Genomic DNA, 16,603 nt, shown 5'->3' with positions numbered 1-16,603 from the left:
GGCGTGCAATAAAAAAACGTGGCAGACGACGCACTTCGGCTGTGCGCACGGCACACAAAAACGTTTTTAGATACCAACGACTTTTGATCGCCAATGTCAAATACCGTTGGATAAAGATAGAAATTGAGTAATTTTTAAATTTGAGGTTTGAAGCCGAGTATAAAACGGGACCTAAGCGGTTAGACTGATGTTTATTCAAACGCCCGAAGATGCTACGCACAGCCACATTCGTTCTCCTCTGCTTGGCAGTTACCTTAGGATGGGCCAATCCTTTAGGTAAGATTTCATTCTTGAAAATGCAGTTCTAATTTTAAGATTAAAATCGTATTCTGTAAAAAAAAGGTAAGGCTGTAGAAGAGAGAGATCCGGAGCTCAACCCAGACCTGTTCGAAGGAGATATTATGGGTATTAATCCAGGAGAGACGGTAAAATACTATAGCTTTATGAAAATTGGTAGTTATCTTTACATGGTATTAATTAATTACATGAAATGAGCAGCCGAAGAGTGCCGTCATCGATCCCACCATCCTTTGGCCTAATGGCATCGTATATTACACTGTTGGCGCCGGATTCAGTGAGTTCCTGAATCAATTAAAAAAATACCTCTGTTAAAAGCTTCTTCTTCTTTGCTGCAGCTACACAGGAACGTGCAACTCTCGATGAGGCTTTTGCCATCTACGAAGCCAACAGCTGCATTAGATTCGTTCAACGCACAAACGAGGAATACTACGTGTCCGTCCAGAAGACTGGTGGCGGGTAAATTCACATTACGACATCCCAATCGTCTTTTCCTAATCGCTTATCATTTGTTTTCCAATGTGACAAAAGGTGCTACAGCTACATCGGTAGGCGCCCACGTCTTTTGCAGCCACAGACTCTATCCTTGGACTCCGGTTGTTTCCGTTGCACAGCTACTGGATGCAAAACTGGAACCCCCATTCACGAATTCTTGCACGCACTGGGTTTCTATCACGAGCAGAGCCGCACCGATCGCGATGATTATGTAACCATCAATTACGCCAACATTCAGCCAGGTAACATACACAAAGCACTGATAACATGTGACTTTCAAAGACAAATCCACTATGATTATTTACTTTTTTAAAAGGCAAAGAAGGCAACTTCGAGAGCTACGGAACTGATGTCATCACGGATCAAGGACTGGCTTACGACTACGGTAAGCATCACTTTTAGCAGAATGCAGTATCTTTTCTGCAAAAATTTGTAGTGCATCATTAAAAACTATGCATTGATCTTGGCATTTAAAGGATCCGTTATGCATTACGGAGCATACGCCTTCGCTGTCGATCCCAACGTCCCAACTATTATCGTACCTGACGGCGTTTCTATTGGTCAACGAGAAGGTTTTAGCGAGGTAATTAAATATCAAATTGGCACATTAACCAGAATCTTGATAAATCATTCCTTCAATTTTTTTTAAAGCTTGATTTGGCCGGCCTTAATTTGCTTTACGGATGTGCTGAAAAGAAAAACGCCGTTGCTACCGCATAAGCTGCAGAAGGAGAAACTCATCAACTACTTACCCCATCCAACTTTAGAATTAACAAACACAATAGCAATCGACAATTCGTTGACTAATTGGCAATAAATCAATTGAAATTAGATGAGATTAGCACCTTGACTTACCAAACAGTAGATGATGAATGAAACGAGAGACCTAAACACCGCAACAAAATATTTGTATGGAAAAGATTCTAATTGTGATTAGAAAATAGCTTACTAGCATGCTTCACTTGACTGTATGCGTGAAAAAAACACAGGAAACATCACCAGGTACGAATCCAGCAGGGCAAAAAAGAACTGGTCCGCGGATGTCATCTGTATCAAAATGGGTGGTTCTTGAATGGAAATTTTTGGAATTTTAACTGCCAAGTTTGTAAGGCACAAAAACTGTGGATAACAAAAGTATGATGGCACACCCCTTTAGCTTAAACATCCTTCAAATAAACAACAAAATGGAATGCAAAATCAAAATACAATGAAGCAAGCTGCTTCGAATGTTTGGGAGAAACAGAATAAATGTGTAGTCAAACCGAAAAATATTTGAAAAGCTAGATTTCGTCTATTCCAGCATTATTCCAACGCATCAGTGCAGTTTCGTTGAATCGTTCAAATGTCCAGCGCTGAGTCGGAGACTCATTGTTGCAGGTTGCAACATAAAGCTCTTTGCGGCCTGGATCACAGTCCAAGCAACGAGGATTTCCTCCGTGAATTAACTGCAAAGTTTCCTTTTTATGAAAACAAAAGTAGATTTTAAATGTGTCGCTAAATAATATAAAAACATAAATTTATTTTACTGGATCGTAACGCCACAATTGGTTTCCTTGGGAACCATGGCATCCCCATAGTAAAACAGGTGCCTGGGCATCGAGGCTTGAAACGTCCCAGCACATGGTTCTTTTATGCGGTCGAATATCTTTGTGCCACGTCAACGCAAATTGCTGTGAAATACATTTCATTTACGAAAGAAAAAATAACAATAATGCTCCTTTGAATAACAAACGCTCCTTGTTTACCTGTTCACCAGATCTACCAAAACCATCTTTGACGCACGGTTCTAAATTAAACCGTTCATTTTCCTTCTTGAATTGCGTATCGATACACAAAGTCGTGTCAGCTTTGCTCCGAATCTGGGGCAATTGAAACATTAAAATTTAGGTATCCAAATGTAACGACCAAGCTAAATACCTCGCCTGATGCAAAATCCGGAGGTTCGATTGGTGGGTATTTCTTTGGCAGGTCAAAGGCGATATTTTTCATGAACCATTTGAACGACTGGAAAAATTAAAAGGAAAAAGTTAATCGGTGAAAATTTATAATTGATGAAACGTCCGAACCACACCTTGCACTGGAGTCGCTCCCGAATTTCGTACTGAGCTGTTAAATCACCCACTTCAAGGTTGCGGTATTGAGGACGGCGCAAGTACAAATATTCTTTATATTCATCCATCCATACCTCGGCCACACGTTTGTAATTCTGAATCGAATCAAACCACAAGTTTAACAGATATTGTCGGTTTTCCGTTCAATTCAAAACGAAAGTACCCTGCCGACAAAATCGCCTTTAGCACTGTTTGGGAATGGAGCATATTTCCGGTAGATGTGCCCAATCCTTGAGCAGGGGGCGTCTAACATCTGCCCACCGCACTGCCATATCTGACCGTATGGAAGTGGAAAATTAATAGCATCAGAAGCAAGTAATCAACCGTGAAACATGAATGAATTCGTACTTTGAAAGAAAGTTCATATTGTTCACCGCCCCAAATTTCCAAACCCTCATCGTAGCCACCTAATTCGAAAAAGAATTTTTTGCTGATGGCGAAGAGCCCGCCAGCCATGATTGGACTTTTAAAAGGCCGTGCAGGATGTTTAAGGTCTTCTGGGAGCAATGGCAACCTTTTGTAAAAGAATTCCCAGTCGAAAGCTCCACGCGCTCCTTCATCTTGAGCTCTAGAGTTACAATGTTTTTTATTACTTCCTTGGAAAGGCAAATAATAATACGAAACCACTACCTGTAGGCGAACGTCTCAAAATCAATAACGTCTATAAATGGACAGACTACAGTTCGATAGTCTTCAGCAATGGGATCTGATTCAATATTCAAAATTGATTGCTCAATTCCGAGTAAAAAAAAGTAATATAAGACGAGCGGATCATTTTGCTTACCTAACAAAGGTGGAAGCCAGTTGACATTTGCCTCCGAATGAGAATCGAGAAAAATTATGACATCGCCTTTGGCACGTCGAGCTCCAGCCATTCGAGCGCGGATAAGGCCGGATCTCTCGGCCAGATGAATGACCCGAACTCTGGGCATATGCTCGGTGACGTAGTCATCCAACGGTTTTTTGCTGTGTTCTGTATAAATACATAAATTAAGTACCTTACATAGCAATTCATCATAATAGGGGGGAAAAGACCTTTGGTGGACGCATCATCGACTAAGATCACTTCCAAAAGGTTGGCAGGTGCTCGATTTAATGCACTGTACGCTGTTCGAAGCAACACGGAGAAATGCTCATTATGGAAGGGAACCACAATACTGGCAGTTGGAAGATCTTCAACATAATTTTGTGCCTTGCAACTTATGGATACAGATAACATGTCATAGTTAGACCAAACCAAAGATATAAAATTTAAATGAATTAATAGAGAGTGGAAAGTGTACTCTGGATGCCTGATGTCCTTTAATGTACGACTGAGATTAATTCTATCACTGACAAGGGCATTGAAGCCGTTGACCTTGTACAAAGCATCTTTAAGTTTTTCATCCTCAGGTGATAGGTAGAAGGCCAATCCTTGTTCTCCAGGACCTGACAAAAAACATTCTGCTCAAAACAATGAGACTCTAGAAATTACTGTTTCTCATTTTACCAGTTTTTTTGGACTCTTCTTCAATTTGCTTGTAATTATGCCAATCAATTTTTTTCAGGGAATGGGGTTTCTGAGAAATGATACTTTGGTAGTTAAATAAATACAATTAAACAAATTGAAGTTAGAGTTACCTGCCAAAAGTCACGAGTATCCTCCTGATACATTGGCAAATTTGCCCAGGAGTCTTTGAGCCACGCAGCTTTACCTTCAATGTCAACCTTGTTGACAACATCCCCTTTCGAAAGTACAAAAACTAATAGAAGTCCAGATGCCACACAGACAAGCAAGATACGAAAGGCCAAACGATAATGTCGCCTCGAAAATGTGATGGCCGGCATTTTCTACCTAAGACACGTTTACAACAACCGGTACATAAACGACAGAGCTTTGAGCGCACATACAGTTTACAATAATACGGATTCCCAACTGTCACTGGCTAAGCTACACGTAGTCTAGAATTCAGCTGGTCTCCAGACCCACAACTATAGTGAACATCCCCTCGATTTTATTTTTAAGATGACGGTCGCAGATAAGCCAAACGGCTACGTGAAACAGGAAAGTCTGGAATACACGCAAGGCAACAAAGTTACCAACAACAACAGAACAGGTTCCTTTACGACTGTCTGCGTGTGTGTGCCGTGTGTGTGTGTTGTTGGCAAAGGAGTATAAGCCAAAGGTTCATTGACTTTCCGCTAGAGTACCACAACAAACAAGACGACTATTTGTCGCCTACTTTCACTTAGGTTTTTTTATGAAGAAAACGCATGATTAAGCAAGTTACGAGCCGTATCCTTTATTAATTACACACCATCTACTTACACGTACGCAGCAGATGTAGTTGCGGTTTGCCACGGAAAGTTCTCACACGTTCTGCACTTTTTTGAAAAGAACGGCGCAAATTTTACTGCCCATAGACCTTGTCACACCTAATAATATATCATATGATTTATTGTGTGATAGTTTTCTGATACGCGATACAGGATTTACGAATTTTCTTCGAAGAAAATGGTAAGACCAAACAATAAAATCAAGGCACCATCACCAGGTTCTAGACTTAAAACAAAAACACAATACGGTGAAATAAAGTTTCCAGCTCCACTCCCCCGATTCCAATCGCCATACAAACAAGAAAAATTTAAACAACAAAATGAACGTGATAAGAAAATATTCACGCTCGTACTGAGGGGGGATTACCATCAAGAGGTATAAGATAAGACACTAAATTTTGTAAAGACACGTGATAGATAAACAAGATTGCTAACTGCAGTCTTGACACAAGATAAAGAGATGATTTCAAGTCGGGAAAAATCAATTAAGACACTTGGAGATAATGGGTCAACTTTGTGAGGGCAACACATAATACAAGTGAATGCGGTTGTTCATGGAACTTACCGAACGCAATATATCATAGATATATGGGACACAGAAAAATCGCCCATTCTGAAACTAATCGATTCCAATGTCATGTCTCGATCAAATCAATTCTCTCCACAAACTTCACATTCTTGCCGCATACAATAACCCCGAGCTGCTGATGGAAGTAAACACCAGCGCTAACAAAGGATTACCCGTTTAAAAAAAAACGGATGCGAAAGAGGCGAGTTACAGGATGGTAACGAACTGATGACGGGAATAGAATTGGTGAATCGACGGTCAGTAACCGGGCAACAATAAAAAAAAACGGGAAAAAAACAACAATGGAGAGGAATGACAAACAAGACAGAAACACATTTGATAAAAAGGAATTCGGCGACACGGGCAAACGACATGGAAATTACCTTCCATGTGGACAAAACGAACGGGTTCAAAACATGAGTGGGGTCAATAGATCTCTTGCAATTTAGAACAAATAACACATTTCCTCTTCGAGTATCAAAGAGAAACCAGACGACAACCAGACCTTGTACATATACATAAACATAACAAATAAAACGATAACGAAAGTTTGTAAAACCGCTTAAATACTTTAACTACAGTTAAAGATGCGGATAATAACTGGGAAAAATGAAATTAAATCTTTAAAAAAAATAATATACATATATATATATACACATCTGGTTGTTTCTCGTCATGGATAGTGTGATTACAGAGCGTAGGGCTGGCAGAATTGGTAGACAAGTCTCTGCGACCGCTCCGTCTTTTTCATAATGCCTTTACGATAGTATTGGCGGATGGAGCGGCTGAGCTTGTCGTAATTCATGGCCGGCCTGTTTTTGCGCTTCCCCCACAATTTGGCGACCCGAACGCTGTCCTCAATCTTAAAAACGCCCCTCTGCCGGTCCAGCCAGCGGATGGCCGAACCGTGGACGGCCGGCTGCGAGAGCAGTTCTTTCAGGAATTGCCACAGGTGAATGTGCGAGCCGTTGGGAGATGGCGCCGTTGTTGCTTGACCCGTTCTCGACGATGCTGAAGACCCTGCCCGTTCCTCATCTTCTTCCTCATCTTCCAATTCTTCCACTATTCAATGGGGAAAAAAGGGGTGGAACAAAAACAAAGAAACAGTTTAATTAAAATGCGAATAAAGAAGCCAAAAAATATTTCACATACTTTCAGAGGCCATATCTTCCGAGCCGGAATGTGTGTGATCCGAATAAGGAGAAAGTGCGCCACGCTGAGATGAGGTTGATGCTGGGCTGGGTACAGCCAGCAGGTGTTGTCCAGCTGACAGCATACTGTTGGAAGAACATTGTTGCGGTTGTTGGAGATCCTGCGTGGTGTTGATCCAGCAAGCCAGCAGGTCGCTCATATCCGCACAAGGTTCATCTACTTGGATGGTCGGTACCATGGGCGCGGTGGAAACATTTGCAGCTTTAGATGCTGCAGCCGCCGCTGCAGAGCGCTGGTTCCAAGCCGAGCGCCAAATGTCCAGTTTAGCGTACAGAGTATCGCCACCTTGAGGCGCTCTGGTACGGAATTCCTCCTCCGTCAAAGCCACCAAAACGGCCCCTTCCATGTGGAATCGTTCCAGCGGAATTGGGCCCAAGGCGCACTGGCGAGACGTCCACAAAAGCCAAGCTCGAACATCATCAGCTGACCACTGGCTCGGATCTTAACAATTAAAAGAAAAAGAACATTAGTTTAAAATTTCTCCGTTAGATGGCAGCATATAGAAAAGAGGCGGCAAAAACCAATCGTCGTTAGGGGCGTGTTCAAGCAAATCTTTTTTGGGTTTTTCCGAGCGTTATGTCGAAAACAGACGATGACGCCATGCTTAGAGAGAAGGGAGCGGTTTGAAGGATTTATTTTTTTTCCCCATTCCTGACTAGAATTGAGAGAGAGAAACAAAAAACGAGCCTTGACTCGTTACCGTGTAAGGTCGCCTCAAACGTAGCGCGAATGGGGAAAAAAAGGGGCGGCATAGTCACGGCCGCGGACGCGTTATGATACACTTCGAAATGAAATGAAACAAAAGAAAAAATAGTCTACACGTCGCACAGGGTCTGCTGTCACAGTTGGGAAATCATCAACCTTGGACATCATTTAAAAATGAAAACCCAAATCAAACCGCAAGAGAGAAAAGAGGGACCTGTTTTTGTTTCCATCGTTGAAGGGGGCGTTTTTGTTTTTCTATTTTCTTGCGATTGGCGCTCTCCCCCAGACGCCATTTTTAGCCCTGCGGGGAGCTTTCCACGTCTGACCAAAAGAAAATTCAGTCGCCAAAAGATGAAAGAAGATGGACAATCTAACAGAGCGTGAGTCGAGTTTTTAGCTGCAGGAAATCTCAATCTGATGAATTATTCAAAAAAAAAAAAAGAAAAAGAAAAAACGAGGGCGGTTTCGTGAGCCAAGAAGTCAAAAAAAAAATCAGTTCTCTTTTTTATTTCTAGTTTTTGCCTTTTATTTATTTTATTTATATATTTTCTTTTTCTGCATCTGATTGACCTTCCCTTTGGGCGCCCTTTTGTTTCGTTCGAAAAAGGAGAGAAGCAAATAAAACAAAATAAAAAAATAGTAAAAGGGGGTTCCCGCACGAAACGCAGGACGAATTTTTGGCCGCGGGACATATGGGACCTTGGGCCGCCATGGAATAAAATATGGTCGAGGAAAAATAATAGTAATGCGAGAGACTTTGAGGATTTTTAGAATCGCGCGCGCTCACATTTTTTTTTTCCATCACAAGAAAGAAGAAAAAAAAAGCTGCCCGAGGAGTAGTTCTTTTTTTCTTCGGACTGCAACTCTTTTGCCCGAAAGAAAAAGACCCTGAGAAGACTGTCGAGCGAGGTCGTTCCCAAGAGTTTGATTTACATACCACGCACCTCTCAGTCAACCACTTGATGGATCGAGATAACGAGAAATCCACAATTCAAAAACAAGAAAAAAGGAAGATGTAAAATGTTGTAAGACTTACTGGGAGAAACACCAAGGATCTCGCAGGTGGAGCGTACTTCCTCGTTGACCTGTTCCATGACCAGACTGAGAACTGATGCCAATCCCTGAGCACTGTTAGGATTGCCGTTTGGCCAATAGGCAGCATTGGAAGGCTTTTCCGTTTTTATGCTCATCTCCTGAAGCTGATGTTGAGCTGGAGGAAGAGCAGCGATGGCCGATCCGATCTGATTGAGGAATTGCAAATGGCAGCGTTGCTGGTAATCGTCGGCGGCCGGGCGTAGGCACTGGCGCAACAGGGCGTGACCTTGGCTGCTGGCCTGCTCTTCCTGCTTAATCGTGATAGGCTTACTGCTGCTGCTATTGTTATTTTCTTCCAAATCTTTTATGTCGCTGTAGTAATCAAACGTGTAATCGTCCAGCAATTCTTCCAACGATGATGCAGCTACAATTTCGTCTGTTTGCGAGTTATTGCATCCAAGTGGTTCGCTTTTGATGACCATTGGCGGTGATCGGTTGTAATCGGACCAATACGACGGCGGTGAATAGTTCCACGTAGAGAAGGTGGGCGACGAAGGCACAGTCTGTCCGCCAGTGTAAGGCACTTCCAGGAAGTTTTGCCCACCACCGTTGTGTTGTTGTTGGTGGTGTTGATTAAAATCCGCCAACGTCGACGATGCCTGGATGGCGGCGGAATTCGGCTGCTGCATCAGAGGCTGCGGGTAGGCAGCGCTGCAAGGCACCAACTGAGCCATCTGTTAGCCGTCAACATTCCATGAGCAAAACAATCCAATCAAATTCAACTTGTGAACCTCTTCAGGGGAGTCGCGCACAATATTACTTGAAATCAATGGCGTCGTCGAATTCGAAACTAATTTTGTTTATTTCTTTCTCTTTCTAAGTTTTGTTTTCCCTTCTACATTTTACGCCCACCAGAGAAAGAACTTTGGACAACGATAAACATCAATTCTTTTCTTCTTTTTACTGGCTGGGACGAGGGGAAATTTCAAATTTTGGAGGGGGGAAGTAGTAAAGAGAAAGTGGGTCGCCGTTGACGTCAGAATCGGAGAAACAAAATACAAAATAAAAAAAGCATCTAGCTTCCCTCCCTAAAGGCTTTCTTCAGGAGAAAGCTGCACCTGAAAATCAGCTATTTTCTCTAGTTTTCTGTGCGTATGTGATTTTACTTGACATTCCAGTTTCACAGGTGAACTTTTTTTTTTGTCCCAAAACAGAAAGAATAAAAAAAAACGTTTTGGACTTACCGAGTCTATCGGGCTGTGAGGGTAAACGAGCATTGTGGAAACGTCTTTTCTTTTCGAGAGTTCGTCGAAATCACTAGCAAATGTAGAAATCACTCAAAGGAGGACGATTCGACGTTAAATGAAAATGTCAAAATAAAAATAGTTGTTGGGGCGAAATAAAAGTAATCCTCAAGTACGTTGGGGCAGAAGTTTAAAGGTTGTGTAGCGTACTAAGGAGAGAGCGATTCTATGCGACCTGCGCTCATGACGATCCAAACTCGACTGACGTCACAGAGGGCGGCAGCCAGCAACTAAAAACTAAAATCCAACACACGTACACACTAGAAACTCTTTTTTTGCGTTGCCTCCCTCTGTTAGTGCCTGGTGGTCAGGGGTACCAAGCCGCTGGCTATGACTCCATTGCATTCTTTTTTTCTTTCTTTTCTCTTTCAACTGGTTTTGTTTAATAAATTACATTCGTTCAACTATACGAAATGGCCGGAACATTTTTGAACAAACTCCAAAAACTGAACTTTGATCCGCATATGACTGAATACCTCAAACACCTGGGTAAATTGCTTGTTCAATTTAGAAACGTAACCAATTCGATATAAAGTGAAAACTCGTAAAATTAGTAAACAGATTAACTCCTTTTGACTCGTAGAATAGAGCAGCGAAAAGTTTGGCTACCATATTGCATGACAACTCAGTATCAACAGCATGGACGAGAAAGGACAGAGCAAGTTCACGAACACCTCACTCGTCTGTTTGCTTATCTTTTCATCCACGGGGTGGACAAGTGTTTCTTTCTCCAACGCCTGCAGTTTTGTTTCTTTTTCTTTTTTAAAATTTTGTTTTTACAAATACTATCTGTAACAATAAAATTTCTAATTTTTTTTATCATAAAAAGAGATATAGATGTTTTTCATTTGGTTTGAAAAATTCCAAGGGGGTCACGAGGATGAGTGTAAACTCCATTGTGGTGGCGCTACCGTCGATCTTTAAACTCTTGAACCATGGCGCTTCAGGATTGACGTCAAACCGTGGTAGCAAAGTTAGTTAAAACGTATTTACATTTACTGATTAAGCCACATGTTCACATCTTTAATCAAAACCTTTATCAAGTACACAATGACATGCTGAATTCCTTTCAAAACAAAACGTCGGACCACTAAGGTGAGCAAGATATCGGCCATTTTTTTCCCCTTTTAGGTGGAGGAGAAGGGGGGATCAGGTGGTTAAACCAAATCATCTGGTTTGAATTAATCAAGTTTTGGCTACGATTGTTGCTTTAGAAAAAATAATAATAACACGAATGACTAGCTAGTTTTTCCTCGTCCACTGCTTTCCATCTATCAGGTGTGGTCATCTGTTAAGGCGGCCATTACTCATTCGACTCATAAATATTCTAAGCCAATTTAAGGGTTTCTAAATTATACTCACGTAGCAAGTGTGTACGACCGGTATTAGGGTTCTTCCCCCCTTTTTAAAAATGTTTATCTATCATCTTTCTTTCACTGATTTTTCAAAAGCATTTTTAATAAAATATGTACAGTGTAAAACATGCTGCTAGACATTTTCACTTTCTTTTGTCAGGTTTTGTACGGTGGGAAAAAGGACGGAAGTGTCAGATCATCACATCGCCAAAGGGATAGAACTATCTTGCCCTATTCACCATTGAAACACCTTCCTTCCCAAAGTTTGATGGGGAAAAAAAAGGAGAAATCATTGTAAGCGTGTTAGTATACTTTTTTGGCCTAGCCCATTCTCTTCTTCCGGCAAAATGATGATTTGCGGGCGGCAAATATTTATAATAAAGTCAAATGACTTGCATGTTTGTTTTTTTTTGTTGCTATACTTCACAGTTCTATGGCAAAAAGGGATTAGCATGGCTAATTCACTGCAAAAGAATATCGGGGTATTTTTGTATTCTTCCTCCCGAAACTGAAGAAAACAGTTTTTATTTTCTACACAATTTCAGGAGAAAAAAGGAATTTGTCATCTTTCCGAAGATTTCTTAAAATAATTCAGACAATATAATTATGCACGTAAGGTTAGTATGTTGCTATATATTATAGTTCGTACAATGATTCCGGATCTTCTTCCTAACCATTTTTTTTTCTCGATTTCAGACACAATATTTTGCTTTCGGGTTGTCACATACCATCCGGAATCTTACACATCCTCTACAATATTTTTTTCTCAACCAGAAATGTTGTGTATGCGTGTACGTTGCGGTTTTACTACGACAGCAGCGTCATATCCCTTGGAAAAACACAAGAAAAATCGTAAGGCATAATCGACGAAAAACCACAAGGTTTCCGATAAAATAACAAAGCAACTTGTTTTTTTTTGTGAATTCGTTCTCTGTGGCTCTCGGTTACAGGCCTATATGGTGAAATTGGAATGCGTGTTAGCGACCCTGTCCTGAATTTGTTGCTGGGCACAGTCAAGCAAACCGGTTTACGCAAGCCAATAAAGAAGAAAATTTAAAATTTGATATGCCACTACCGATGAGATATACCTAGACATTGGGAGACACAGTTGGACAATTCCAGCAAAGAACAATGCAGCTGGTTTGCAAATTGTGTCAACATGGATCGACAACTTGCCAAGGTAAACAGAAATGCTATTAATATAACGATATGCTCGCACACCAGATTTAGAGCAAAAAGGTCATTGAATGATTGATTCAAATTGACTTGAAGGACGAACATTTTTTATCAAGTTAAAAGTATAACCTAATTTTTATTTTCAAACTATTTCGTTCGGTGGTTGTAATAGTTTTTCAGCCAAAAAAAAAAAAAAAAACACCCACGCAGAAACACGTCCCGCCAGTTCGCGTTTTGTCTTAAAAGTAGGACAGGAAAAGTAAAGATATTTCCCCAGTTCTTTACGCAATCGTTGGAGCGAGAATTTTGGGCGCAAAGAATCGAGAGGAGAGAGTTTTCTGGTGCGTATGCGTGATCTTCGTGGAAAATGGCCAATTACTTAGTTTATGCAGGTAACAGACATCCACGTGTGTTGCGTAAAACTGACCAACAACAGCAGTGAGAGGTGAAGCTGTAAAATCAGGTCAAGATTCGACTTTCTCAATCAATGTCTTAATCTTTTATGTTTTGACGTTTTTTCAGCGATGGTGACATCCTGCGGGCCGTTACTCACCGTGGCGCCACATTCGACTTTTTTGGAAGTGCGGGCTGAACAAACGTGCTGCAATAATAGTAATTATATTTATATGTCTATAGTACCTGACGGACTAGTAGGAACTGACTGTATATACCGCAGCTATTATCATATGGCCAGCAGGTAGTGGTTTTGGTTCTTTTCAAGTCATCTTGAGGATATGCCGATATATAAAAACAGCGCGCGTCTCCGGGTTCAGTTCATAATCACACACACACGTAATACGCATTCCATCGCAATGTGGTAGACTGTAGAAAAACTGCGTGTTCCAGGCTTTGCCGCTTTTCATCAAGAACGGGATTTTCCTCAAACGTAAAATATTTTTTTAAAGAAATATTTTTTCCTTTTTCTTCGAAATTTTTTTGGACAAATGTGATTCGATGACAATTTGTTTTAATTCTTTTGGAACGATTTCATTTAAAATTTAGTTACCATGCGGGTGGAACGGAAAAAAAAGGAATTCGATTAAAATCGCAATTTTCAATGTCCCCCCGGTCATGTTTTTATCTGATGGCGACGAGCAATTCTTGGACGCGGTTTTGGAATTATTCACACCAGGTAGCTATATAAAATTTGGAAAAAAAACACCCTCTCTGTTGCATATATTCTTTTTGATTAAAAAGAAATATTCTTTTATTGCTAGAAGCAGAGCCAGGAACCGTTCTTTTTTTTTTTTACTACTAGGTACTACTCAGGCATTTTGTTAAAAGGAAAGCAAGAATCGACAAAGAATTTTATTTCGTTTCTACCTGCGTCGTTGGATGGCAAGAAACATTTGACCTTGTCTGTTGTGACGGAAAAGCCAACGACGATGACCAAAAGGCACAAATAGATAGAGAGCTCGTTTCAATGCCACGTCCTTGTCCTCTGTTTTTTGTTTTGTTTTTAACTAACCTCTTCTTCTTCTTTACAGATTGGATTCCACCATTTTCGAACGAGTGCTGGCTGTTGCCTATCTCATATATCTATAGACTGAACAGTCCGATAAGTGATACATGTCGAAACACATCCACATTTATCACCGTCTACGTAGACCAACTGCAGCGACATTTACGCAAATGGTCAAACGGAGGCTACTTGGTGTTACATGATGGCTCGCATATCCTGATTAGAAAAAAAAATGTGATTGAATATTCGTGACGCAAATCGCAGCACATGACAACCTGCCTTCTATTTGATTGCCCATCATTATTGTCACTGGCTGCGCAATAGGGCAAACAAACCTAATGCTGCATTGCTGTTTATCGTAGGTGAGCTTATTATAGTACATATTGCGGCAGTTATAACCATAAAGCTCTTTTTTTTTTTTGTTACAAGGACACCCTATCGCTATGCCATTTGTATAGTGGAACTGATGCACATTGTTTTTTTCCCAACTGATAATGTGCAACGTGTCGTAATTGCCGCCTAGCCTATACAGTTCACCTTTTCTTCGGGTTCGTCAGATCGCTATTGTTTCGTCCAAGTAAACCGGTTACGGGCATAGGTGCGCCACTGCGTCGATGAAATAGGCGAAAAACACAAACCACGGGACTGGCAGCCTCTTTTTTTTGTTATCTTAAATAGGATTTTGTCTCAAGGAGAGTCCGATGTTGAATAGCGTTAGACATTGCAGATTATCTGCTACGTGCAACTTCAGGGATTGCAAGAGGGGGAAAAAAAAATACGTAACGATATGTAATAAAAGAAAAACGATGTTTTAATGAAATGTAGCGTCTTTTGATGTATAACATTAAAGTAAGAAAACCAGTTCAAAGGGGATTAACATGCCGGCGCACCTGTACGTCAATAAAAAAAGAAGTGACACACACAGACAAAGTAGACGTATTAGTTTAAGTCTGACTTTGATCGCGGTTGACTTGCGTGAAAAATTCGTTTAGGCTGGTCGTGTTACCTGCGGATGTGAATTGCCTGTTTATTGAAGCAACAAAATTTTGACGATTTGGCAATATCACCAAAGAAAGAAAAATTCAATAAAAAAAGCATACTGATAAAAAAAAATACTGTTTGCTGGAAAGAAATGACTGCATGACGTAATTTTAATTACAATGTCGGTGCATTTTCTTTTCTCTCAAGTTGTCGCATAAATTTATGGTACGCGTTTAATCTCGTTGGTATCAAGGGTAGAATAGCCACACGTTTTTTTATTTGTTTTCCTAACAGGAAAACAAAAAACGCGTTTTTCTAAAAGTTTCTTGCAACTTTTGAGTTATGCTTGGGTGTTCCAAGTTTGTCTGGCCAGGATTATAACAAGTGAATCGCATTGGCGGGCACGAACGCCTCGTAATATAACAACCAAGGGAAAAAAAATACCAAAAAACCTCTTGAATATTGAGAAAATTTCCAAATTTTCTTTAGCTCATAAATGCGTCAAAACATCATGACACTAGCTATAGGGGAAAAAGGAGTATTAAAGAAAAACAAAGGTTAATTTTTACTTCGCCTGTAGAATGTATCTTTTTCTTTGAAAGGACAAATAGAAAGAATTTGGTCGATGGATGAGAAATGTTTAATCGGCAATTCTTGGAAGGAATTTTTCTTCCATTGTTTACTTTTTGACGTAATGTAATGTCGGCACGCTCTGTGTGAGACGGCAAATAAAAATGAAAAAGGTCTGCTCTGTCTAGTCTAGCAAGCTCGTGGTATATACAGTGCTATATCTGACTACACCAGCCATAAAAAAGCGAAATACACACAGCAAAAAATAAACGCCAAAATCCCGTGTGTTAACTTACCTTGGCAACGAGAAAATTTACTGTCTCGAATTGGGATGAACAACGATGAGGAATAGCTCCGGGCATCAAGTCTAGCACTAACTCGGGAACGTGATGATGCAACAGACACACAGACGAAATGATCCTTTTTTTTTTTTGCGTACACACACCACCTGATGGCGTGTGTACATATTTCTACGGTAAATAAATATGTATATGTAAACAATTTCCTGGTGCATATTTGATTACACGGTCGGAGGCTTTTTTTTTGTTCTTAAAAGTTTTAACGACTCCAGACACCTCAAGTTGCTTTTCTTGCAAAATCTAAACGCGTCATAAGAAATTAACACATTTTTTTTAGAGATAAAACAAAGAGTTGGTTATGTATAGAAAAAGGATATAAATTTTCTTATGTCTTAATGAGTTAACGAATGCCTTTTTTTTTTTCGCGCACATGTGTGCCTTAAACACGATAAACATTGGATTTTTATCGCATTCCGATGGCCAGTCATCGCAAAAAGTGCACATCTTTCTGCCAAGTAAAAGGCGTGTTTGCTACGCACCCGACAGATGGCAGTACAGTCAGATGGAGAAAATGAGGGTCTAGCGGGAGGGGGGCTTTCTTGGCAATCGAATTATTGCCATCGGAAACGGGAATAAAATAAGGAATGTAGTAATTTTAACAAACAAAAACCCTTTAGGCAGTGGTTGAGTCATCAACCTAATGCACTCTCTTTTTTT

The 16,603-nt window shown here is 40.5% G+C and overlaps 3 protein-coding genes and 1 long non-coding RNA gene across 5 annotated transcripts; 2 read left to right on the top strand and 2 right to left on the bottom strand.

Moving 5' to 3' along the window:
• Positions 1-152: 152 nt before the first annotated feature.
• Positions 153-1,621, top strand: LOC130689598 (hatching enzyme 1.2-like). The gene is made up of 8 exons (XM_057512552.2): positions 153-276; positions 343-425; positions 499-574; positions 636-756; positions 829-1,034; positions 1,109-1,177; positions 1,269-1,375; positions 1,444-1,621. Exons 1-8 carry the CDS (start codon positions 210-212, stop codon positions 1,510-1,512), a joined length of 798 nt encoding a protein of 265 aa, XP_057368535.1. The 5' UTR covers positions 153-209; the 3' UTR covers positions 1,513-1,621.
• A 120-nt stretch (positions 1,622-1,741) lies between these two features.
• LOC130689558 (N-acetylgalactosaminyltransferase 6-like) lies at positions 1,742-5,082 on the bottom strand. Its single transcript, XM_057512499.2, has 13 exons — positions 4,524-5,082; positions 4,393-4,462; positions 4,187-4,331; positions 3,939-4,102; positions 3,688-3,876; positions 3,534-3,609; positions 3,252-3,471; positions 3,067-3,177; positions 2,864-2,998; positions 2,710-2,796; positions 2,538-2,651; positions 2,319-2,462; positions 1,742-2,249 (listed from the first exon to the last, which is right to left on the bottom strand). Exons 1-13 carry the CDS (start codon positions 4,728-4,730, stop codon positions 2,073-2,075), a joined length of 1,839 nt encoding a protein of 612 aa, XP_057368482.1. The 5' UTR covers positions 4,731-5,082; the 3' UTR covers positions 1,742-2,072.
• Positions 5,083-5,322: 240 nt separating this feature from the next.
• LOC130689564 (DNA-binding protein D-ETS-4-like) lies at positions 5,323-10,254 on the bottom strand. Of its 2 annotated transcripts, XM_057512508.2 has the most exons (5): positions 10,170-10,254; positions 9,984-10,065; positions 8,741-9,473; positions 6,940-7,440; positions 5,323-6,849 (listed from the first exon to the last, which is right to left on the bottom strand). In XM_057512508.2, the coding sequence occupies exons 2-5, from the start codon at positions 10,014-10,016 to the stop codon at positions 6,476-6,478; spliced, it is 1,641 nt and encodes a 546-aa protein (XP_057368491.1). In that variant the 5' UTR covers positions 10,017-10,065; positions 10,170-10,254; the 3' UTR covers positions 5,323-6,475. The 2 variants fall into 2 exon arrangements, with proteins under 2 accessions (XP_057368491.1, XP_057368490.1); XM_057512507.2 differs by having other exon boundaries at positions 9,984-10,239.
• Positions 10,255-12,876: 2,622 nt separating this feature from the next.
• Positions 12,877-13,929, top strand: LOC130689639 (uncharacterized). Its single transcript, XR_009000772.2, has 5 exons — positions 12,877-13,019; positions 13,097-13,186; positions 13,251-13,460; positions 13,577-13,706; positions 13,798-13,929. It is a non-coding gene; the product is annotated as an uncharacterized LOC130689639 (long non-coding RNA).
• Positions 13,930-16,603: the final 2,674 nt, after the last annotated feature.

This window comes from Daphnia carinata, chromosome 6 (assembly GCF_022539665.2).
Source record: "Daphnia carinata strain CSIRO-1 chromosome 6, CSIRO_AGI_Dcar_HiC_V3, whole genome shotgun sequence".
In the NCBI taxonomy this organism is placed as follows: Eukaryota; Metazoa; Arthropoda; class Branchiopoda; order Diplostraca; family Daphniidae; genus Daphnia; species Daphnia carinata.
Note: the sequence above shows the minus strand (reverse complement) of the source record. Positions and strands in the feature narration are given on the sequence as shown.